At 47.3% G+C, this 24,445-nt stretch overlaps 1 protein-coding gene across 8 annotated transcripts in view; it reads left to right on the forward strand.

The window, feature by feature from the left end:
• GRHL2 (grainyhead like transcription factor 2) overlaps positions 1 to 22,196 on the forward strand; it is a 120,924-nt gene extending 98,728 nt beyond the window's left edge. Inside the window, exons 13-18 of one of the 8 annotated variants that reach the window (XM_036337933.1) lie at positions 3,651 to 3,682; positions 10,437 to 10,531; positions 14,314 to 14,352; positions 14,894 to 14,979; positions 17,090 to 17,154; positions 19,171 to 22,196. In XM_036337933.1, the coding sequence (XP_036193826.1) occupies positions 3,651 to 3,682; positions 10,437 to 10,531; positions 14,314 to 14,352; positions 14,894 to 14,979; positions 17,090 to 17,154; positions 19,171 to 19,285 (432 nt within the window). In that variant the 3' untranslated portion in view covers positions 19,286 to 22,196. The other 7 variants (XM_036337934.1, XM_036337932.1, XR_004972441.1 and 4 more) reach the window with 7 other exon arrangements.
• Positions 22,197 to 24,445: the final 2,249 nt, after the last annotated feature.

Raw genomic sequence — 24,445 nt, forward strand, 5'->3', positions numbered from 1 at the left:
AATACCTTTACTATTATTTATTTTATGTGATAAATTAAAGATGTGTGAAGGGAAGAAAATAATTACCTCCCTCGTATTCACCAGAATTGCCTTTCACTACACCCATTGAGTTTTAGTGAAAGTTGCATTGGTTAATGTTCTTTAAACCCAAAGTCCTTTGAGGAAAGTTCTGTTTTGAGAACTAGGTGATACTGACTCACTCAAGTGTTTCCTCCATTCTCAGTGTTTAGACCCATTGAACTTGACCATCGTTTGGGGAGAGAAGTCATTATTAGTGTCACTTTCTCTTTTTGAAAATATTTGTCCCTTGGCGTTGTGTTTGATAGCTATCCCACAGCGTGGGAACAAAATACCCATGGCTTTTCTTAGAGCAAATTTCACTGAAGACTAATTTAACATCTCGTCGTGTCTTGTTTGATAGAAACAAGGACACAAAAGGAAAAGGGAGAGTGTTATGATTGATCAAGATATGAGGGCCAGCACCCAATTTTATTTTATTCTTTAATTCCCAAGAACATGGTGGTGACTTGTGTAGTTTACAGTCTTTGCTGCCTGGGATTTTATGAGGCTAGGTTCCCACAGCTTCCGGAAGAGGGAGAATTGAGTTAAATTGTTCTTTTCGTTTACGGTCATGATTCTGGTTTCAGCTCCATGTCAAAGCTGACAGCCTGACCTATTCTCTTGGCAACATTTCTCTGAAATATAAAAAACTGTAAGTCATTCTTAAGAGAAAAAGTGACCCAACCTGGCTTCCCAGGACTGTCAGTCTCCTGGCCTCACTTGCCACCTCTGTGTCCCGAGCTGGGCTCCTGGCCTGTGGCTGAGTCCAAAGGCAAGTGTAGCCTCGTAAACTTTGTTGGTTTCAGCAAACAGTGTCCGCCCGTGCCATCGGTGGAGGTAAACCCTGCTATCTGTGGTTCACCTCGCAGAGCCCGCAGGCTTTCCCTCTGCCCTTGGCATGAGCGGGAAGGGGCCGGTGAGGGAGCCTGCCTGAGCTCTGGGTCACTAAGGAACACCCCGCTGTGCTCCGACACAATGCGGGCATATTCTGTGCTTGGTCAACTTGCTTGGCCAAGGAAAGGAGTGCCTACTGTGGCTGGTTGGGACTCTAAAGGCTGCCTTTTCTTAGACGAGCGAGAAGCTTGGGGTGGGTCCGGAAACAGCAGGGAAGACAGCAGTTCCTTAGGGCTAGAAGTAGATTTCCATACGCAGAACAAGAGCCAGCAGTGGCAGGTGAAAATATGGGCCAGTTTTACCAGGCGCTGTGCGGGGAAGGAGGGGGAAGGGGGCAAGCGACAGTGTGCAGCTCAGTAACCACTGGGCGGGAGCCTTTTAGAACCAGGCACATCGCAGCTCTGCCCACCTCTCGTTCAGTCAGTGAGACACTCCTGAGAGACACTTTAAAGGAACGTCAACCGTGGTGCAGCGATTCCTAGTCGCCCAAGGACACGGACTGGAGAGTGAGGATTTCACTGTCAGCCCACCCGTACTCTCCTCCCCTGTGATCTCACTGATTCGCACGTGGGTTGGAATGTTTACCAGATTATCAAAAACTAATGTGAGGAATGAACCCACCATGTAAGCGCCATGGAGACCCCCAGTCTCCCTCTCCTCACGGTAGTGCTGGTATCCGCTGCAGCTTTGGTCTGGAATGCCTTTAAAAACAAGTGATAAGGGAGCTTGGGAGAAACTGCGGGATGCAGGGCATCACCTTCCTACGTGCTGTATACTCTGCAGGTATCAGCCTTCCTTAAAGCACTAGAACCCAAGGAGGACACTGCGCCTCCCTCCCACCCCAGTTGTGGTTTGTAAGCAATCTTCCCCAACACCAAAGAAGCCTCAGGTTCCAACGTTCCTTTCTAGGTCATTTCAGTTAAACTCTCCAAAGGGGGTTCCAGGAATTTGCGTTTATGACAAGGTCTCCAGATGATTTTTTATGCACTTCAAAGTTTGAGAAACACCATAAAAATTAAATTAGCGGAATAAGTCCTACAACCGACAAGGGAGAAACAGCAGGCCATTGTGCAAGAGGAGAAATGACAACGCCAGGATGGTGACAGGGACAGGGTAGCAGAAGCCATTCAGGAGGCCAGAACATAAGAGAAGGCTGCTCCATCGCTGAGTCATCAACCAGCTGTGAAAAGAGCTGTCCATTACCCTGCCCTGTAGCCAGGCAGGGCGGTTGCTTTATGCCACATTGAAAGAATCCTGCAAAACACAGTTCAACATCAGGAACTTTTTACAAAAAACCCAGTTGTATGGCCAGTGCTAGAAAGATCTTAGCTTCTTTGTTTTCTGTTTAAGAAGAAACAAAGTTATATAATACAACAATAGACATAAGAAGTTTAAGAGGGAAAAGTTCCTCGTGGAAATCTGAGCTAATGACGAGGTGACTCATTCCCGAAGAGTTCCAGGTAACCAGTTCTGTTATACATCTACGCCCGGACGTGGCAGGGACCCAGGAACTGCCCAGAGCCTTTGAGAAAGTTTATAGGGAGGGTGTCCATCCAGGCACAGGTATTTCTCTCCCAGGCATCTGGGGCAGGGACAGTGACAAAATGTACAAGCATTAGGGGGGACTTTTGTAGTTAACATGTGTGTCTGATACCAACTTGGGTATTGTTCTTCACCCAAGCAAAAATGGTCTTGAAGCACACAGATAAAGCACATGAAAGGTCCACAATGAATTTTTATAAATAATTGGGTCAAGGGAACCTATGTACATTGCAGATCCCCTCTGGAGTTTCCCTGTTGCTTCATAAGATGAGAAGGATGCTTCATAATCACGTTAATTCTGATTCTGCTTACCGCCATGATGACCAACTAAATGAGTCTTTTCTAAATAGTTTTTTTTTTTTTATTGATTTCAGAGAGGAAGGGAGAAGGAGAGAGAGATAGAAACATCAATGATGAGAGAGATTCATTGATCAGCTGCCTCCTGCATGCCCCCTACTGGGGATGGAGCCCACAACCTGGGCATGTCCTCTTGACCAGAATCGACCTCAGGACCCTTCAGTCTGCAGGCCTATGTTCTATCCACTGAACTAAACTGGCTAGGGCATGAGTCTTTTCTTGAAGATCTCTCTGGCCACAAATGCCTTCAAGAGCTAAATGACCTTTTCCAGCTTGAAGACAGGTGACTCCTAAATTTCTGTGGTTGGAGGATGCAGGGAACTCGGGCCCTCTGAGGAGCACACAGAGGCCTGAGTTGCTGCCACACTGCCATGGGAGCCTCTTGTTCCCTTCCCGACATCTAAGCACAGTGTCCAGGGTCAGCTCACCCGTGGACCAATGGGATTGCTTACTCACTGGCCCCGCCCTGGAGCCCTTCTACACAAAGCTTCTTAGATTCTGCTGAAATATTTTTCTTATTGTCCAAAGCAATAGGGCTATAGGTAACCTGATCAGACTGCCTTAGCTGGAAATAACCACATTTCCAATTTTATCTCATTGAAGTATAAGAATTGACATTATGGAGAACATGAGGTTAAATTTGTATTTCCTTTGACACACACATGCACAGATAGCATCATTAAACAGATTTGTCTTTTTTACGAGACAGTGTAATGCCTTAGGAAAGTCTCTGCATCGCATAATATATTTCCACTTCTGTCTCTGACCTACAGTAAGCCTATTGTTTTGTTCCGCAGGTGTATTACAACACGGATGATGAACGAGAAGGGTAAGACACTCAGTTCTTTCACTTAAACACCCAGAGTCAGTTCATTTCAGTAGAAATGGCTCTTCAGGCAGTAACTGCGAGCATGGGTGGGACCGTCTTCTCACCTTCAGACTCAGAGCTGAGAAATGCTTGCTTCTGGGCACTGAGAGGAAGGCTGGGGGAATACCATTTTCCTTCTAAATCTCTCCCCTTTTCTCCTTCCTCTGATCTGCCTTTGAATAACCAGCTATTTTTCTAAATGATACATCTCCTCGATTCCACCTTTCTACCGATAATCCAGTTACTGAAATAATTTTTGGTGGAAGAACAAGCTGAGTTGAGGCAAGGGCCAAGGAGCCAGCCTGCCTACTTTCGGTGTTACCTGGGTCGCCTGCCAGTACTTCCTGCACATACTCACTCTGGGAAGGCTAGGGTGAGGCTGGTGGGAGTGGGAGCTGGGAAAGCTGAGAGCCTTTTCACGGTCCTTAGGATTATAGGGTCACCCAAGGCTCCCAGTGTGTTTGTTGCACGACAAGACTGCCTACTGCTTGCTATCCACAACTCACTGTATGGACTCCTAGGGTTTTAGAGCTAAAAAGGATCCTTCAAGGTCATTCAGCTGACCCTCTCTCTCCTAGGCAATGTGCTATCTTATACCACATTCTTGAGAAATGATGGAAATATTCTGAATGTTCTCACTGTGTGTGAGGTAGACCATTACTGTTGGGTGACTCCAACCCTCCAGAAGGTAGTTTGTGGAACTGATGTCTACCTTCTTTTGACTTCTGCTCATTGGCTGTAGTTCTTCATATGATCTGGATGCTATTTTTCTCTTAAAAACATTTAAAACTACATTCATTTTTCAGTATCCACGTTACACTACATGTGTACATAAGATCTTGGTTTGCACTACACGGATATAACTAAAAATCTCTAGATCACTTATTTTCAAATTGTAGTCAAACCAGGGCTTCCGTATTCTTATATCATTAACACATATACTTCTGAAACATTTCAAGTGAAGTAACTATAGCAGATATTGCTGAACTCACTTCCCAGAGCAGAGCTGGGCAAGCTACAGCCTGAGGACCCACCACTTGCTTTCGTATTGTTCACAAACATTTTTAAGTGGTTGAAAACATCCAGAATACTGCCTAACTCTTGAAAATTCTATGGAATTCAGGTCCATACATAAAATTTCACTAGAACACAGCCATGTTAATTCCTTGTGTCTTATCTATGGCTACATTGGTGGGACCACAGCTCAGTTCAGTGGTTGCAGCGAAGTCCAGAGAGCCTAGAAAGCCCAAGTGCTGACTAGTCTGCCCTTCACAGAAAAAGGGTGCCACCTTCTGTCCTGAAGGATAGCGACTCTCAAAGGAGTCAAACATTCCCCAGCTGGTTAGAAGCAGAACCTTGTCTAGAATTTGACCTCTAAACTCTGAGTTCTAAATTTTCTAAATGCTTAATTAATTGTTCTTTTTATCTTGGCGCATGGATAACATATTTCCAGAGGCTAGAATGAACAGAAGTGATTAGCGCTATCAATTCTAATCTGTTATTCACATATTTTACAAGGGACAGCGTGGCGTCATGGAAAGAACGTTGACTCTGCGCTTAGGAAGTCCGTGTTCTGCTCCCAGACTGCAGCTCACTAATGGAAGCCTGGGGTCGGCTCCTTGACCTCTGAGCTTTGGGTCCCTCAATTGTAAATGAGGATTTTGTAGAATACGATGATCTCTAAGATCCCGTCTAGCACTAGCATTCTATTATTCTCCCAGGAAACCTTAGCATCTGAGTGAGAAGGGCCTGAGACCTGAATGCTGCTCCATGTGCACACCTCGCTTAACCTACCTCAGCCTAAATTGTCCTTCCTTGCAAGTTGGCAGCATTTAGGTGGCCAGTGGACCTAACTCTTTTGGCTTAGCCTCTGTAAGAATTACCCTCTGTTATAATCTTAATGCCCAAGGCCCGAGTCTCTTTTACACACCTTCTAATTAGAGGTCATCTGAGCAATATGGGCAGCCTCAGTGATAATCTATTGTAGGCTCTTGGCTCTTGTTATATGCAAAAGGAATAGCATTCATTAGGTACCTTGGCTAGACACTGTACCAAGTGCTTTATATGCATTATTTCATTGACTTCTCCCAAAATTTCCATGTGTTTTGCTATATATACATAAGGTGATTACAAATAAGGCAGTTTTCCAAGGAGAAGATGAAAATAAAAATTAAAGCTTTTAGGCCAACTTAAATAGGTAAATCTTTGTGAATATAGCCCAAAATGTCAATGATCTACTGATACTTGTTTTGTTAATTTAATCACACATACATTTAAAGAATAACATTATATGATTTATAAACACCTGTCATTTTTTAAAACATTTCTATTTAGATTATTCACAATTCATCTTTGACACCAGTGTCTTTCTTATCACTAGAGTTACTTTTTGTCATCTCTGTTTATTAGGACAATTCTTCATTACCATCAAAGTTGAGATATAGCACTTTTTAAATCCACATGCATAAAATTATCATCAGAAATTTTATTTCAAGCCACAAATATTGATTCTCATAACATTAGAATAATTATGTGACAGCCACAATATTGCCTCCATTAAAAAATTGTGGGTTCTTTTTTAATATGTATATTTTTATTTCAGAGAGCAAGTGAGAGGGGGAGAGATAGAAACATCCATGTTGAGAGAGAATCATTGATCAGTTGCCCCCTGCACACCCCACACTTGGAATCGAGCCCACAACCTGAGCATGTGCCCTGACCGGGAATTGAAACGGGACCTCCTAATTCATAGTTTAATGCTCAACCATTGAACCATGCCAGCTAGACTTAAAATTGTGTTTTTCATTAAACTTTATTCCCAGAGCCACACAACCCAGACTGTCTTCACACGACTCCAGTCTGCTCCCACCTGCCCTCTCTCTGCCAGAGTGGCCCCAAATGAGATTTTGTGCACTGGCCCTTTTAGAGGGCACTTGAGTTTCTAGCAGACTCCTGCCTCTCCCTGGGAAACAGAATTTCCACTGGTTTTTATAGCCATATGTTATGTGGGCTCCTCTTCCCTGCTCTGGGGTGCTCTAGGCTGGGGAGCCCAGTATGGGGTTCACACCTCAGTCTCCTCAGGCTGAGATATCCCTCCTGATTCTCAGCCACAGCCCATGGGTATGGGGTTAGCCCTTTTCCCATCCCCTTACTTCCTATCAGTCTCGATGTGGCTTCTTCTGTGAATCCTTGGTTATAAGACTCTGTTCAGCTAGTCTAGAGTTGGTTATTCAGGTTGATTGTGCTATAACTTAGTTGTAATTCCAGTTTGGACCTGGGAAGAGGTGAATGTAACTTCTACCTATCTGCCACCATCTTGGATCCTCCATTGATAAAAGTCATGGGATGATGGGTTCTTCCCCAAAGAGTAATTTTTGTTGGAAATAAATTAATCGAGATGAATTTATTTAGGGCATACATGCTAATCAGCCCTCACAGGCCGCAAGCCGAGTTGTGAGAGGTGTGGTGCCTGCAGCTTCTTTCCTCACTGAACTGGGCATCTCCTCACTACGCAGCAATGCCTCGTGTGGTCCAGCCCAGCAGGCAGGGTGCAGCATTGCCTTTCCCCGACAGAGCCAGAGACCCACACTTCAATCCTGAACATCTTCCCATTTATTTTTTTTCTGATGAAACTTTGTTTATACTTCCAGCATTTTTTAAAAAATATATTTTATTGATTTTTTACAGAGAGGAAGGGAGAGGGATAGAGAGTTAGAAACATCAATGAGAGAGAAACATCGATCAGCTGCCTCCTGCACACTCCCCACTGGGGATATGCCCACAACCAAGGTACATGCCCTTGACCAGAATCAAACCTGGGACCCTTCAGTCCGCAGGCCAATGCTCTATCCACTGAGCCAAACCGGTTAGGGCAACTTCCAACAGTTAAAATTTTTTTTTAAAGATATATATATATATATTTTTTTTTTACTGATTTCAGAGAAGAAGAGAGATAGAAACATCAATGATGAGAGAGAATTATTGATCGGCTGCCTCCTGCACGCCCCCTACTGGGGGGATCAAGCCCACAACCCGGGCATGTGCCCTTGGCCGGAATCGAACCTGGGACCCTTCAGTCCACAGGCCAACACTCTATCCACTGAGCCAAACCGGGAACGGCTATACTTCAAGCATTTGCTTCCCCTGAGGTTGATCCCTCAAGATAATGGCTTCATGTGCCACGTGACCTGAAGTCACTCACATCTTCTCACACATGTGCCAGTGGGATGGAGACTGCTATTAGAGGAAGCACCTTTTCCTTGTTCTCCAGTCCTTTAGGGGTGCAATCCAGTATAATAGGACAGGCATCATGCTCTTTCCATCTGTCAAATGGGGCAGTCATATCTGCCCCTCCTTTCTTGCCTTGTTTTGAAAATAAATGTAACAGTTGAATTCAGACCACACAAACATATTGACACCATACTGGGTTTGTAGATTTGAACGTGTGAAAAAGCATTTTTTAACTCCCAGGGGAAAGGTGGTTGACCCAAGATGTTATTTTAATGGCAGTTTGTCACGCACAGCTCAGATCGGGGCATTATCAAAAGTCAGCAGAACTGGAAAAATACAAATAAATCTTGCTTGGCGAGAAAAAGAAAATCACTGGCTTAGGAACCTTCGCACAGCATGGCAGAGTGATATTTCACAGTCTGGTGACATTTCAGGCTATTTACCCATTTTTACCCTCCTGGTCACCGACAGCTGTGCGAACAGATTTCTAACCTTCAGCTCCTGAGGTCATGGCCATCCGGTTCCAAGACATGACAGAATGACATGACCTACTTTTACGAAAAGGTAGTGAGGGGAAGACAGAGGGATCAGGGCTCTAAAAACTCATTACCACCTTTACCTGGGACTTGGGTTTGAGATTTCCTTCTGGCTATTTCCACAGTTTGACTTAGTGGGGAATACAATAAGAGAATGCTGACTCTCAATTTCATTTCTTATACCCTCACTCATCATCTCCGGTTTCATGAGTACCTTTAGCATGAGGTTGTCCCTCAAAGCTGGGTTCTCTGAACAGCACTGAACCCCTGCACTGAACCCCTGCTCAGATCAGGGCTGGGGAGTAGTAGGAGTGAGTTCAGTTCTTTTCACTGCCAGGGTCCAGCCCCAGCGGGTCCAGGGGTCCCCAAAGGTGTGGACGGAGTTAGTGAAGAAGGAATGACACGGAGAGGGCGTTCAGATGATCATCATAGCAAGGTTCTCTAGCCACGTTCTGATCAGGATCTCCAGTGAGGTTCTGGTTAGGATCTCCAGCCAGGTTCTGTGTCCATGTTCTCTTGCTAGGTTCTCCAGCCAGGTTCTGTAGCCATGTTCCCTCGCTAGGTTCTCCAGCCAGGTTCTGTCCAGGTTCTCCAGCCAGGTTCAGTCACCAGGTTCTAGTCAGGTTCTCTTGCCAATTTCTATAGTCAGGTTCAGTCCAGGATCTTTTGCCATGTTCTCTCAATCTAAGTTCTGTGTTCTAAGTTCTGTCTTCTTACATCTGTATTTATACCAGTTGATTCCAATCCTATCAATCTCTATTCCAAAGGTTAGGGCGTTTCTTATCTCCATTCCAGGGAGTAAAGATTATGTAGCTTAAGCATGATTGTTCATAGTTAAAGTGATTAATTACCCGCCTGGCACTTAGTTAAGAGGTTTTATTCCCTCCCTAACTTCAGGGGAAAATCCCTACCTGGGGAAACAACCTTTCTCAGAGACCTTGGTTAAAACACATAGTGCCAAGAAGGTGAGCAAACATATTAAGAACAGTATGCCATATATGCCAGGTCCCTTGAAACAGCAAGCATGGACCGGCTCCCGGCATTTCACTTATCATCTACGTCACCCTGCATATGACACGTAACACACTAAGCATTAGTTTGATAGTCACTGACATAGGGATGAGCTTGGTGCTTGCCCTGGCTGGCTCACAGGGTCCATAGCATCAATGCTTTCCCTTCAAACAGCCTATTTTTCCAATTTGCATTCCTCCCAGACCGCCCCCCCCCCCCCCCCCCCTTAGAGTGCCCAGAAAGAGCAGGAACTTCGGCAGGAAATGCAGAGCTATCAGACCTGGCCCAGTTGGGGACATGCAGGGCCACCACACCATGAGCTCTCAGGAAGGGGGACTGAAACCCTCTCGCAAGGGGGAGGAAGAGCTGGGCAGCTGAGGTCTGGGTCTCTAGGGAACTTCCATCACTGCAGGCTCATTGGCTCCAACCAGATGGAGGCATAGAACAGCAGGAAGTGAGGGCAACCTTATAACTGAGAACCAGTGAGGTAGGCCTGCACCATTTCCACAGGTCCCTCTGTGCCCGCAGGGGGCTGGCAGGACAGTGTAGGACTCCCAGGCCCTAGCTAGTTCAGAGGGGGCTGGTGTAACTTGGAGGCCACAAGAATAAGTGTTCACCAGGACTCACTCCTACTACTCCCCAGCCCTGATCTGAGCAGGGGTTCAGTGCAGGACAGAGTGAGTGAAACCCAGAGGTCTCACCTTTGTAGATCCTTATTCAATAATGAGAAGTATGTCTTTGATCCATGTCCTAAAGATAGTGGGGGTGAGGGGGTTCTGCCTCAAACAGGGATGACTTGGGACCTGCAGGGGGAAGAAGGAGGTTGTGGAGAACTAGGGATGGTATAAACAAAGGGAAAACATAGGGACTGCCACACATGAACCTTTGTGCTAGTACCCTGTCTGCTTTACTGAATACTTTCTGCTCATCTTTTCTAGCAGCAGTGTCCTTGTTAAACGGATGTTCAGGCCCATGGAAGAGGACTTTGGCCCAACACCTTCCAAGCAGATAAAAGAAGAAGGGATGAAGCGAGGTATCTCTCCCCTTTCGGCATTACTGAAAGACCGATCCTCCCATGATGAGTGGGAGCGGGTGGTTGACCAAGAACACATAGCCCCGTCCACACCCTTATGGTTCAGTGCGGGCCTTGGGATTGTTATGATTGTTACCGACACAGGAAGGTCACAGTCTTCTTTGCTTTAAAGCCTGTCTTTTGAAGCACTGTAAGCACATGTGTATTCTTTCTGGGCACTGGTTCTTGCCTTTGCTTCGGAAGAAATGTAATGAACATACTGACTCATCATGCAGTGAGATATAAGGTTAAAAAGAAATGCTTGCTGTGTGTGTGACAACAGCAGAAGCACCAGCCATGAGAATTGTTCAATAGAGGCACAATTAATCCCACACAAGCAAATGAACCTGTTTTCTGTGACATCACCATTTACTCATTTTCTCTCAGTCAAGGGTCTTATTCGACTTCACCAAGAAAGTAAGAAGCCGAAACCGGTTTGGCTCAGTGGATAGAGCGTCGGCCTGCGGACTGAAAGGTCCCAGGTTCGATTCCGGTCAAGGGCATGTACCTGGGTTGCGGGCACATCCCCAGTAGGAGATGTGCAGGAGGCAGCTGATCGATGTTTCTCTCTCATCAATGTTTCTAACTCTCTATCTCTCTCCCTTTCTCTCTGTAAAAAATCAATAAAATACATTTTAAAAAAAAAAAAAAGAAAGAAAGTAAGAAATGAAGCACAGGCTTGTCAATGTCTTGCTCAACATTTGATGCTGTTCAAGACACACTGTCCTTCCTCAGAATAAGAGGAAAGTGTGTGTGTGTGGGGGGGGGGGGGGGCCCAGTCACCCCATATCTTGCTGTAGCTAATTCCGTTAGCTTCCAAAGACCTTCAACTTCTAATGTGTCAGATTACCATGATAAATATAGCCACACGTCACCATCCACACAGGCTTGAGTGTTTTGTTGAGAAATGTTCTCTCCCTCCCCCCATTTGTTGACATGGGACCTACACTGTGATCAAGAGCAGACTGTAGCCTCCCCAGCCCGTAGAGTTGTGTGACCTTGGAACGGTCTTCTGCTCCGTCAGAGTCCTCATCTGTACAATGGGGATGACAAGAGCACCTACTTCATAGAGTTGCTGTGAGGACCGTTGTGTGAATGAATGTATGTAAAACACGTAACTCAAGTGCCTGATCCACTTGTGTTTTATGATTAGGCCTGGCCCTACTTAAGCTATCTTATTGTCATTGTGAATAAGTAATTAGCATTTCAAGTGGAAGATCATACATGTCTGGATGGTGTTAGTTACATTAGCAACATTTAAACCTGTAAAAGATTTTCTGACATCACAGGCTCACCCTCAAATGTTTGAGTGCATGTTGAGCTCCATTCTGCCTGCCTTCTTATCTCACACTAGAATGAGGACAGAGCTGGATGGAAATCAAAGAATCACACAGGCACAATTAGTCTGGCTTGCATCCATATGTAGTATCTGCTGGCTAGTCCAAAGAAGTGCTTCTCATTATTTTGAGATTTTGAAGTCAGGAGATTTTGAAGTCAGGACAAAAATGTGCTGCTAGGAATTGAATTGTATTGGGCTACTAGTATGATGAAAAGCAAGTATCTGGCCTTTGAAACATCATCATACGGACACATGGGGGCGCTGCAACCTGCCAGCCATGGAGAAAGTGTTCTCCAGGTGCAGCTCTCCTTTGGAAAAGGATGCTGGTGCTACTGAGCCCTCGCCTGGAGCTCCCAGTCTGAGCCTCTCTGACCAGCACAGGGAATCGGCGTCAGTGCCATCCACTTCCTTTGTTGATTCGTTAGAAGTTCTCCGGGAGAGAAAAGGAGCATAAATGTCATTTTTTGTTCTGCCTTTCTGGCCACTCCTTAGGGTGGCTGTGTCTGGAGCCCCTGGGGGCTGCTCCTGTGGCCGCTGCCTTTGCCAGTGTCTGAGATGGGCGATGGTCGCGATTGCATCGGCAGCAGGGGTTCTTAGAGAGCTTTGCCAGGGACACACAGTTCAGGAGAGCCAGCTCCCTGGGCACCCGGGGGCGTGCTGAGCCCGGCAGGAGAATGGGCACTGCCCTTGGAGGGGGTCCCGCAGCCGGTCAACATGCCCCTATACCACCTTTCACCCTCCCCCAAGCCATCTGATTTCAAGGACAATAATTGTAAAAGAAGATTTGTAAATCCATTTGAATAGAACATGGTTGGGGTTTACTGAGACTCAGACTGGAGATTACATTTTTCTGCTGGAGGCTGTGGGAAGAAGCTACAGAAGGCTCACCTGGAACAGCCACTAGTGAGAGCTGTTATTGTTTCTGTTTTGTTTTATTTCATTAGTTATTTTTCCTTTAATTTTTCTCATCTAGGGGTAGTTGAGGTACCATGGTCTAATTGTTCCTTGTTGTACTGCTGACTCTGGGTCCTCTTGTGATGCCACTAGATCATTTTATTTTATTGTATTGTATTTTATTTTATTTTAATTATTTTGTTTTCTTTATTGATTAAGATATTACATATGTGTTCTTATCCCTCCGTTGTCTCCCCCCCTCCACTCATGCCCTCACCCCCTGGTCTTTGTGTCCATTGGTTATGCTTATCTGCATGCATACAAGTCCTTTGGTTGATCTCGCCCCCTCACCCCCACCCTCCCGTGCCTTCCCTCTGAGGTTTGACGGTCTGCCACTAGGTCATTTGAGCTGGAACGGAGGCTATAAAACATTCCTTCCAAAGGATGGAACTGGGAACTCTCTGGAGGCACATTCACTCCCTTTACTTGGCGTCTGGCTTCTATCCGGGGCAAAGACAAGAAGCTGCCGTGCATCAGGTGGTTTGTTTTGTTTTGTTTTCATACACAACTGACCATCTGCCGGCTGCAGGACGTCCCGGCAGAACCCATGTGACGTGTAGACTCTGCCTTTAGAAGCAGCTTCTGCAGTGAAGTCCTCGGGGACGGGGACGGGAGAGATGTGGGAGTCTGGGTTCGAGCTGATTTCATTTCCAGGCCAACTTCATGCCTTCGGGTTGGCGGTGAGCGTAGCTCAGTGGGTATCTGACTGTAGTCGGGACCCAGGCTCAGCAGGGCTGTTTTCCTGTGCGTGCTGCTCAGTGGCCGGTGCACTGGGCTTCAGCCTCGGCCTCTCCCTTCTCTCAGAAGCAGGAACCAGAAGCCCTGTCCCTGGGGCTGAGGAAGGGCAGTCAGCTTGCGGGGCTGCAGGGCCGCATCTGAATGGCAGGTGCAGTTGCTGTCGGAAAGGGATGCAGTGGTGAAGGGTCTCGGCCTCTTTGATGACACCTGGGTCCCTGTCATCTCTCATTGCCTGTGCATTGTCGAATTCAGAAGGTTTTGCGACAGAGAAATGAACAGAAGGCTGCCCTCACGCTCACTGAGGGCAGGGAGCCGCGGCGATTGCTCCATAACAGCCTTCACTGAGGAATGGGTGCTTGCTGTGCGCCCAGCGTCCCACGTGGCGGTCATTTCACTTAACCCCCAAGGCACGCTTATGAGGTAGATATTATCATCATCCCTGTTTTACAGGAAAACAAAACAAAACACAAAGCTTGGAGAGGTTACATGACCAGGCCCCACCGCAGGCTGAACTGGGGTCAAAGCCAGGACTGTCGGACTCTTACCCACTTGCTTCTGAAATGCACCGCCTCCCTCCCGGGCCGTGGCACATGTCACTGTGTCTGCTGGAGTTTGTGCTCATGTTTGCTCTCATGTCCTCTTTCTCTCCCTGCCCCCCCACACCCCGCCACCCCTCGCCTGTGTTGATGCCTATACACCCTTCGTAACTCAGAACTCCTACAAGGTAACTTTCTGGAAAGCTCAGGCCCCGGTAAGCACTTTCTCCTGTCTTTTTCCTTCATGGCTCCTAGGACTCTGTCTAGTTGTCTGCTTCTGAGGAATGCCCGCCTTTCCAAGTGGACTGAGAGCTTAAGGGCAGGCTGCGTCTCCACTCATGGCTGTGACCTCAGCTCCTCGCACACAGTCTGGGCCCCAGGGGCCCCAGTGGGACTTCAGCAATAGTTGTTGAACGATCAAACAAATAAATAGAAGACAGAGGTCTCAGAAAGAGACCTCCCAAAGAGATCACGTATGCACCCGTGAGAAATTCGCAGCATGTGAACAATGTGTGAAACAGCTTGCTGGGTGTTGGTACCCAATTGCCAGTTGGTACCCAAATGTCATCGCGTTGCTCCCTAACAGTCCCTGCCACAGGTAGCCCAGGGAGCTGCCTCCTCACCCGGGTGTGGCTCAGGGGCCGGAGGGTAGATAACATCAGGGTCCCAGGCCTGAGTGACAGGAAGCAGTCTCCTGTGGTGGCTGCAGGGGTTGTGTGGGCTCCTCATTAACCCTTTCCTCCCTTGCTCTTCCAGTGCTTTTGTACGTGAGGAAGGAGACTGATGATGTGTTCGATGCCTTGATGTTGAAATCTCCCACCGTGAAGGGCCTGATGGAAGCGGTAAGCCATGAACCTCCTCCCCCCGTCCCCCCCGCCCCCCCACCCCCACCCCAACTGCTCCCAGGAAACCTGCTTGTGTTCTCCTGAGCTGGAATCCCTTCATTAAAATGCAGCCTTGAGATGGCTCTGGAGTGAGCTTTACAAAGAAGAAGAAAAAGCGGAGATTTATGGAGACACTGGTTTCCATACTGTCAGGGCTTCTTAGCACTTTAAGAGAAGGAAACGTTGAAAAACTGCCAATTCCCTGTCAGTTTAAGGCTGATCAGAGTAAGAGGTCATGGAGAAAGGTTAGACTGTGAGTGCCTCTCTTGTTTTTTTTTAAACTGTGAGTTTCCATTTGACTCTTTGCATTACACCGAATTAGATATGTTTAACTTCCAAATATGCACAGAACAGGAACAATTAGGAAGTGTCTTTTTAAAAAAATATATTTTGTTGATTTTTTACAGAGAGGAAGGGAGAGGGATAGAGAGTTCGAAACATTGATGAGAGAGAAACATCGATCAGCTGCCTCCCGCACACTCCCTACTGGGGATGTGCCCACAACCAAGGCACATGCCCTTGACCGGAATCGAACCTGGAACCCTTGAGTCCGCAGGCTGACACTCTATCCGCTGAGCCAAACCGGTTAGGGCCGTGGTCAGCAAATTGAGGCTCGCGAGCCACATGCGGCTCTTTGGCCCCTTGAGTGTGGCTCTTCCTAAGTCTTAGGAGTACCCTAATTAAGTTAATAACAATGTACCTACCTGTATAGTTTAAGTTTAAAAAATTTGGCTCTAAAAAGAAATTTCAATCGTTGTACTGTTGATATTTGACTCTGTTGACAAATGAGTTTGCCGACCACTGGGTTAGGGCAATTAGGAAGTGTCTTGCTAGCTGTGATAGTGTAATCCAAAATACAAATATGACCTCTTTTGGTTAAGACTTAGTATGTTAGTACTATGTTAGTATATGCGTCTCAATTTTTTTTTTAACAACCTAATGAATGCCTGGTTTTCAACTGTGAAAATATCAAAATGTGCTTAATGGATGTTTATGATCCACAGTGTCTGTATTATGAAAAGTGATTCTTTGAAGAGCTTTGCATACATCTGAGTGTATTTCTGTAGACCAGACGACTAGATGTGAAATATGTGGGTCAAAGGAGATATGGATTTTTAATTTCAACAACATGTGCCAAATCTCCCTCCTAAACGACTGAGCTTGTCGCTCTCCCATCTATAGAACATAAGAGTTGCTGTCTCTCATACTCTGACACTGTATTCTAAGTTTGTTTGTTTTTTTAGCTTTTGTTAGTCTGGTGGATTAAAAGTAGTATTTTGTTGCTTTAATTTGAACTTTTAAATTATGTATGAGATGGTTCGTTTTTTTCATATGCCTATTGTCCTATTGTCTTTTTTTCTGCGAATTACTGCTTCATGTTGTTGTTTTCCTTTTCCCTTGAATTGTCAGATTTTTTTTGTATTTGTTTTGATTTGCAGGGATTCTTTCTAACTTAAGGAAATTAGTTCCATATCTGTCATTCGTGCTGCCAAAATGTTTCCCGGTGTATTATTTGGCCTCAGCTTTTTATGGTGGCTTTTGCTATATCAGTACTTTTAATTCTGTGTTGTTTTATCAACCTTTGATCTTTTTTTCTTCAGGTTTCATATCTTGCTTGGAAAGATCTTCCTTACTTGAAGATGATATCCATACAAAGAATTGACCCATTGGTTTCTTCTTGTATGGTTTCATCTTCTTGTATGGAAACCTTGGATCAGATTATTTTGATGTAGGACTGAGAGAAGAGATCCAGTTTAACTTGTTAAGTTTTTCCTATATGGCGCCTACTTAATTCACATCATGATAAGGGTCCACCTTTCCTGACTAATCTGGAATGACACCTTTATCATAGATTACGTTCCCATGAGGCTGGAAATGTTGGTGAATGATGGAAGGTTTGTCCAAAGGGAGAAGTAAGCCTTGCAAATGAGGTGTTTTGAGAGTTTGACTCGTGAGTGAAGGGCACTGGCTCCCCAGAAAACCTCCAGGAGAATTAAGTCAGAACTCCTCTCGTGCTTCTGCTTGGACTTCCCTCTGCTCACCTGCCTTTTTGTCGTTGGTGTTACAGATATCCGAGAAATACGGGCTGCCCGTAGAGAAGATAACAAAGCTTTACAAGAAAAGCAAAAAAGGGTAAGAAAAAAATTGAACTTAAATTAACTTTCAAATCAGATAAGTCAACATAGTGCCTTAAAAAAAAGATGGTGCCTCTCTTTTGCTAGGTTCCGTTGTCCACCTTTTATAAAATTGTGTGTCATTCTTCCAAGTGCAGTGCATTTCAAGGCCCTTTAATGGGGGGGGGGGGGGGGGCATTGTCATCCCGGTGACAGGATTAGTGGGTGGAATAGAGGGGTCTAGAAGTGGGAGAGTGGCCATGTCACCCCTCTGTAGAGTGGAGTGTTTAGTGAATCCCATGCTGCTCTTGGAGCTGGCTTCCAGGCTACACAGCGGGAACAGAAAGAATTCCTTCTTCCCAAGTGACTATTAGCAAAATGCTCTAAATGATCGCTGGACCTGCTTGTTCTCAGTGTTAAGGACAGCAGCTCTCATTAGTGGGTGTTCGGTGGGTTCTGGGTCCCCTGTTTGCTATGCGCTGCTCTGTTCCTCCCCACTCTGTCAGAGAGACTCTTACCCCTCCTTTACTGATGAGGAAAGTGAGCCGCATGGAGGTTCAGCCTCTTGCCTGAGGGCTCATGGTCAGCAGGTGGGACACAGGTTTGAACCCAGGCCTGTGGCCCCAGAGCTCAAGTGCTTAGCTGCTCATTCTGCTCTCTGCCACCTCCAGGCCCCTGGGGCTTCCTCTGAGGCTCTAAGAGTAGAGGCTGCAGGAGCTGAGTCTAGAGCCAGAGGGTCTTTATGAAGGCAGCTTCTGGGGCCATTTTCCTATGAAAAGCAGAAGATGGGTCTTGAAGCTTTTCTCCGGGACTGTCATAAAGGAAACTGATCATCTGGGTCGCTCAGCCTTTCTCAGTCATGAGGTCTCTTGGTTGATGGGGAGTCAAGCAAGAAACACTTTCCACTTGAGCCTTTGCTGGAAGCTCACTAAAATGCGTTTTGCAATTCTTCCCAAGGTCAACGCCATAGTCTGGGTTTACCCCTGATCGTGAGATGAGTGGTGTCTCGAGATCTCGCTGCTGAGCACAAACCCTCAGCGCGAAGTCCCTGCCGATGATGATAACATTTCACTTTCATTGAGCACTGCGCCAGGCCCTGGGCTAAACACTTTAATCCTAACAACAAGCCTTTAAAGCAGGGTTGTTATTCTTATTCTTGCAGAAGAATAAACTGAAGCTCTGAAAGTCTAAACAACTTGCCTGATGACACATGGCTGTAAAACGATAGTCAGTTTTTCATTCTCAGAGTACGATCTGTTTGACTTCGATGGAGGGGATTGACTCCAGAACTTCGAAGTCATGGACAGACCCTGAAAGTCATTGACTTTCTTACAACTAAATCCACTGGGGATCGTTAACCAAGGAGTAGGTCACATGGGGTAAAGGATGAACTTCAGAGGGAGGCAAAGCTAGTTTCAAAACCCTGCTCAGCCATGAACTTGGGGAGTGATTTAACCTCACTGAGCTCAGTTTTCTCTTTTGCAAAATGGCACCAATCACACCTACCTGCAAGGTCGCTGTGAGGATGAAGTGCAAGGTCTCTGTCACCCTGGAACACAGGACATGCTCAGCGGAGGCTGGCTGCAGTTCTGGTTTATTTTCCTCTTCCTCCTAGTGCAGGGTACTTTTTACAATACAACTTCAAGAGGCCATGAAAATGGGGCACCTACCTGTTCAGGTCCTGGCTCTGTCCGTATGTCAATAACCAAGTCTGTGAGTTTAGCCTCTGTTAACTCCTCTGGGCCTCAGTTTACCCATCTATATCTAGAGGGTTGAGTTGAATGATCTCTGAAGTCCTGTTTAATAAGGAATCAGGAGGTTAGTTCTGAGAAATTGAGGCTTTGCTTTCCTGCAACTTGTTTCTGTAGAAAGACAGTAGAGTGCGTGTGTTCTTCCCTTGCTTTGTCGCCTCTCTCCTCCACCCCTCCTGGCCTCCCTTGCAAAAGAATGGCAAAGGGAACCCCCAGCCTGTGGTCCATCCTTGCCCGAGCACATTGTTCATGGCACCTTTGTCTCTCCCCCGCCCCCTCCCCAGCATCTTGGTGAACATGGATGACAACATCATTGAGCACTACTCAAATGAGGACACCTTCATCCTCAACATGGAGAGCATGGTGGAAGGTTTCAAGATCACACTCATGGAGATCTGAGCCTGGTTGGCTTGCCCTCGCAGGACCCCTCCGTGCACTCCTCCCTGGGAAAGGAGGAGCCCAGCCCCGGAACCCGCAGACCCACCTCACCCATCTCACAACTGCTGTTACACGACCGTGCTGGAGGCGGGGCAAGGCATACAGCCCCACTCCTTGTCAGTGCGTCTGGCCCGTCCACCAGCTCCTGCTCTGGAGCTGAGGCCGGAGCCCCTCGGGAAGGGACCTTGCGTCTGTCAGACCCTTATTTATTGCCCACCTTTTTCTGGAGCCCAGGACCAGGCCTGCCAGGACTCTGCAAGTCACCACTGGCTCCAGATGACGCCATCAAGAGCCTTCAAGGGCAGCCCCGCCAACCCATTCATCTCGAAGAGCCTGAGAAGGTCTGGTCTCATCTGTCTCACCTCTTCACTTCTCCCGCGTGGCTGGACAAAATGAGCTGCTCCTGGGTGCACTGGTCAGAGGTGGGGTAAGAGGTGGAGGTCCCCTTGCTGGTCAACCCTTCAGGTTGACCGGGGAAGGTCATCTTGCTAGATACCTCCCGGGTCCCCAGCAAGTGGCCATCGGGCCTTGTGCAGGAAGACATTCAGCTGCCATGTACTTAGTGGGTGACACAGAAGGCATGCTGGCTCTCATGTACATAGTGTTTATAATATTGCGATAATATATTTTGCCTGTGGTATGTGGGCATGTTTACTGCCACTGGCCTAGGGGAGGCACTGCTTTCTACAAGAGGTTTCTGCCTCTTTGCTGTGTGGGAGACACACTGGGCTAGGGAGGTGGCCTCCAGGGTGTAGGTGACTATGGTGGGTGCCAAGACAAGCTCCAGGGGGCACGGCCAGAAACTCAGTCCTGTCCACAGAGGGAGCCCCGTCCTCTCCCATGGGCACGCCTACTCTGGAGCCGCCTCTGTCTCACGGTGATGTGCTTTGCTTGGGTCTCCTCTGAGCTGCCTTGTGGGAAAGGTCAGAGAGCCTGAGGCCCCAGCTCCTCCAGCTTTGGTGCTGGCACTGCCTGAGCTTGTCATGAGGATCCTGGCCACTGTGCATTCCGCGCAGTTTACGAGCATGTCCTTCATCTCAAGTGGCCCCCTTAACGCCCGACTGCAGTGCTGAGAGCGGTGCCAGCAGTTCATGTCTGAACAGACAGGCCAGGGCGGCCTCCTGGGCCTCAGTGCTGGAGTGGGAGGGACCAGTTGCCTCTGCTCCTGGCTGCTGGGTTGGGAAGGAGGGAAAGTGCCCGAAGAGCCCTGGCTCTTCTGAAACCAGCCTGCAGAGAAGAACTCCACCTCCTGCTACAGGTCCTGAGAGATGACGAGAAAACACACTTCCCTAAACAATTGCAAAAGCTTGAACCGTCCTGGGCCACTTCTCTCTTTGAGGGAACAGGTAGGTGGTCCAGGGGTTTGCATTCACCTGCGTGGGTGGAAGAACCAACTTTTTGGTAGCCAGACACATCCCCCATCCAAGGTCCGAGATCCAGGACAGGTTTTATGTAAGGGCCCAGATTTGTTTGTAAAGCACTTTGATGTCTTATCTTTCTCTCCGAGGGCTCCCTGCCCTCCCAGCCACCTGCCTGTGGGGCCCCTAGCAGGATGGACAGGCTGCCTCCAGCCCAGCTGTTTCTCATTGACACTACAGAGGATTTGAATGGAATGGAGGGCAGGTGCCATGCTTAGGAAGACCTCTGGGTGGCAGAAAGGGGGCACCTTCTTGTGTGTCTTCTGGACAACTCATCCCCCACCCTTCCCATGGTGCCAAAGGTTCGCATCCTGGGTTCAGCTCTGCTCCTGTCTGTCCCCTCCTTCTCCACTCTGTGACTGTCGAGTCCTGGACTAGCAGCTGCAGGACCCTCCTGGGTCCTGATGGGGCTCTGTTCTAAGATGGACACACTCAGTGTTGGAAATACCTGATATACGATGCACTTCCCATGCTCCTTGCCTTAGGGGTGGTTTCAAACATGATTGGTGGACACAATGGCAAATACTATTGGACTAGGGCATAGGACTCCAGGTGAGGGAAAAGATGTTAAAATATTGGCAATTTGACACAGGCTACCTACCCTTCTCTCTGGACTCTGTGGAGAAAATGTTTGCTGGTCCTGCCCTAGGCAGAGAATAAATCAGAAATGCTTTTGCCTTTGTCCCCGGTCACTGAGCAATCATTGTGGTGGCCACTGCCAGAACAAAGAATATGCGGTCAGTGCCACCAAAGGATGGTGCCGAGTGCCACCTGCCATCCGATCTGTCCCTCATGTTTACCAGGTTCCCTCTGCGTTCTCAGCGTGCCCATGGCTTAGCTATGATTTGTTCTTCACTATGGAAGGTAGCAGAGCTCTGACAAGGAAAATTTCCTGAGTAAAAACACTCCAGAAAAATAGGAAATGTTGCCTCCTCTTCTTTTGTTGTCCCCTAAGTTAATCACAGTCAAATAAATAAGCTTTTTTTTTTTTTTTTTTTTAAATCCATGTACAAGGAGGGACATGTGAAACAAGTGTTTTAAGTACAGACCCAAATTGCTTAAACTGTACAGGTGTTTGGAAATTGGGACCAACAGAAAAATGCAGTCAGTTGTCATCTTGGAATTGGACCCTAAAAGACCAAGGCCCGTCCCATGCCACAAGCATAGGAAGCATGGAATGAAGTGAACATTTATTTTCCTTCTTATTTAAAATCATGAAATGCAACGAAAACAGAGGGTTTGTGCCAAATTCTATGAACAGCCCTTTCTTAAAGACAAGCAAGGGAGATTGATAGATGGACAATTTGCTCTTGTGTTTTAAAAAAAAAAAAGGCAAATGTAACTTAATAGTTTTGTAAATGGGAGAGGGGGAATCTATAAACTATAAATACAGTTATTTTATTTTTTGTACATTTTTAAGAAGAAAAAATAAATATTCATAAAGTAAGAGTAAATCACGGTGTCTGGTACTTTTCGTGAGGTTGGTGGTGTGGTTCTCTGTCTGATCGGAAAGAAACCTCTGTGTGAGCTGGGAAGATGCTAGGTTCCCCTTGGCACCTTCCAGTCCTGGGCTTCACCGCTGTGGGCATTTCCTCTGGTCGCCTTCTTATGTCAAGGTCAAGTGAGAAGAAAGCTGAATGAAGCCAGAGTGTAGTAGAGCTCGGGAAGTATGTCTCAGCGCTGCGGCTGATGCAATGGTGTGAGCACACTCCACCATGACATGCTTCCTCGGCACACCACGAAGTAGCAACGCCCGCCTGAACTAACTCCTAGAGCCACATGCATAGTACCCCAGCCTTTCAGCCATTGGTCGCCTATAGCAATGTGTCTCCCTCTGATTGGTCGCCTATAGCAACGTGTCTCCCTCTGATTGGTCGCCTATAGCAACGTGTCTCCCTCTGATTGGTCCCCTCATGCTATATATACCCCTGTAGTTCCACAATAAAACAGATCTGCGTCAATGAGCCTGGTCCCCGGAGTCGTGCATGCAGACGCCCTAGCGCGTTGGGGCTCCGTCGTCCTCACCCCGGAGGGACCCCCTGCTTCATCTGGCGCCCGAACATGGGGCCCCCCGGAATGGCTGGTCGGGTGAGCGACCCTCTACAGTAAAATGGGAAACTTTCCCCCTTCGGCGAGAGCGCCACAAGCGCGCGCTCCACGCCTTACTGCCAAGCAGGCGAGTTAAGGTCTCTGAAAAGGAACTCCAAACTCATTGGGAGTATCTATTACAGTCCAATCTGTGGTTAATCAAGGCCCCCATTTGGGACACCTCCACTTGGGAGAAGGTCTTGAAAAGGATTCGACCCGCTGAGGTCCACGAGGAAAAACCGTTACCCCCTTCTCTGACATTCCGGCCCCGTCGCCCGGAAGCCGTGTCTCCATCCCTCCCTCCACCCTGGGCTCAGCTCCCAAACCATCATGGTTTTGTTACTGTCGGTAGGATTCGCAAAAGGCACCGCCAACTCCTCCATTCCACCGTCAACTGTCAACAGCTGCTGCAAAGGGCACCAGCTCCTGCACTCCACCTCCAACTGTCAACGGCTCCCTCAAAGGGCACCCAGTGCCTTCACTGACTCGGGGAAGCATTACTGTGCAGCAATAATAAAGTCCCCTAAAACGTCTACCAACCCCACTTATCTTAGATATACTTATCAAGGCTCAGCACAAGGAGGAGAACTCAGAGCTATAATATACGCCCTTCTCTAATGTCAAAATAGTCCAGTCAACTTATTCTCAGATAGTGCTTACACGGTGCATACGGCAAAAAATCTAGGGTATTCCACCTTAAGAGCTAAAGATACCCCGCTAGATCAGAGCCTCCAACTCCTAAAGGACATCCTAGAGAACCGTAAACAGCCCTGGTATAGCCAACACTTACGGCCTCATACTGGCCTACCAGGCCCACTCTCCCTAGGCAACGCAGAAGCGGACAAGCTAGCTCTTACCCTACAACCCATAGAAGAGGCCAGACTCCTACACACCAAATTTCATATGTCAGCCTCCTCTCTCCATAAGCTCTTCCCCCATCTGCCTCTGGCTCAGTGCAAGCACCTCATACGTGCTTGCCGATCCTGCGGCCCTCTACTACCCCTCGGGCCTTTACAACCCAGAGGGGCCAATCCCCGAGGACTACAGCCCAATGCCATATGGCAAGCAGATGTCACGCATGTCCCAGCATTTGGAAAATTGAAATATGTCCACACAGTCATAGATACTTGCTCAGGAGCTACGTTCGCACAGGCCCAAACGGGGGAAAAAGCCAAACATAGCATTGCCACCTTCAAGGCTGCCTTTCTCATCCTTGGATTCCCGTGGGAGGTAAAAACAGACAATGGACCATGCTATACCAGCACCCTATTTCAAGACTTCTTAAAATCACACGACATCAAGCATACCATGGCATCCCCTATAACCCCCAGGGACAGGCAATTATTGAAAGACTACACAGGGAACTCAAGGCCCAACTGATTAAAGAAAAAGGGGGAGTGATAGGGAGAAATCCTCATACACTGCTAACCCAAGCCTTAACTACCCTCAATTATTTTCATTTTGATGAGCATGGATTAACCCCTATGTATAAACATTGGGGAGGACTCCAGGACATACCAACACCTCTTCCTTTGGTCCGGTGGAGAGACCCACTCACTGGAGCCTGGAAAGGCCCCGACCCGCTCTTAACCCAGGGGAGAGGGTTTGCTTGTAT

This window comes from Myotis myotis, unplaced genomic scaffold (genome assembly GCF_014108235.1).
Source record: "Myotis myotis isolate mMyoMyo1 unplaced genomic scaffold, mMyoMyo1.p scaffold_m19_p_16, whole genome shotgun sequence".
Lineage (NCBI taxonomy): Eukaryota > Metazoa > Chordata > Mammalia > Chiroptera > Vespertilionidae > Myotis > Myotis myotis.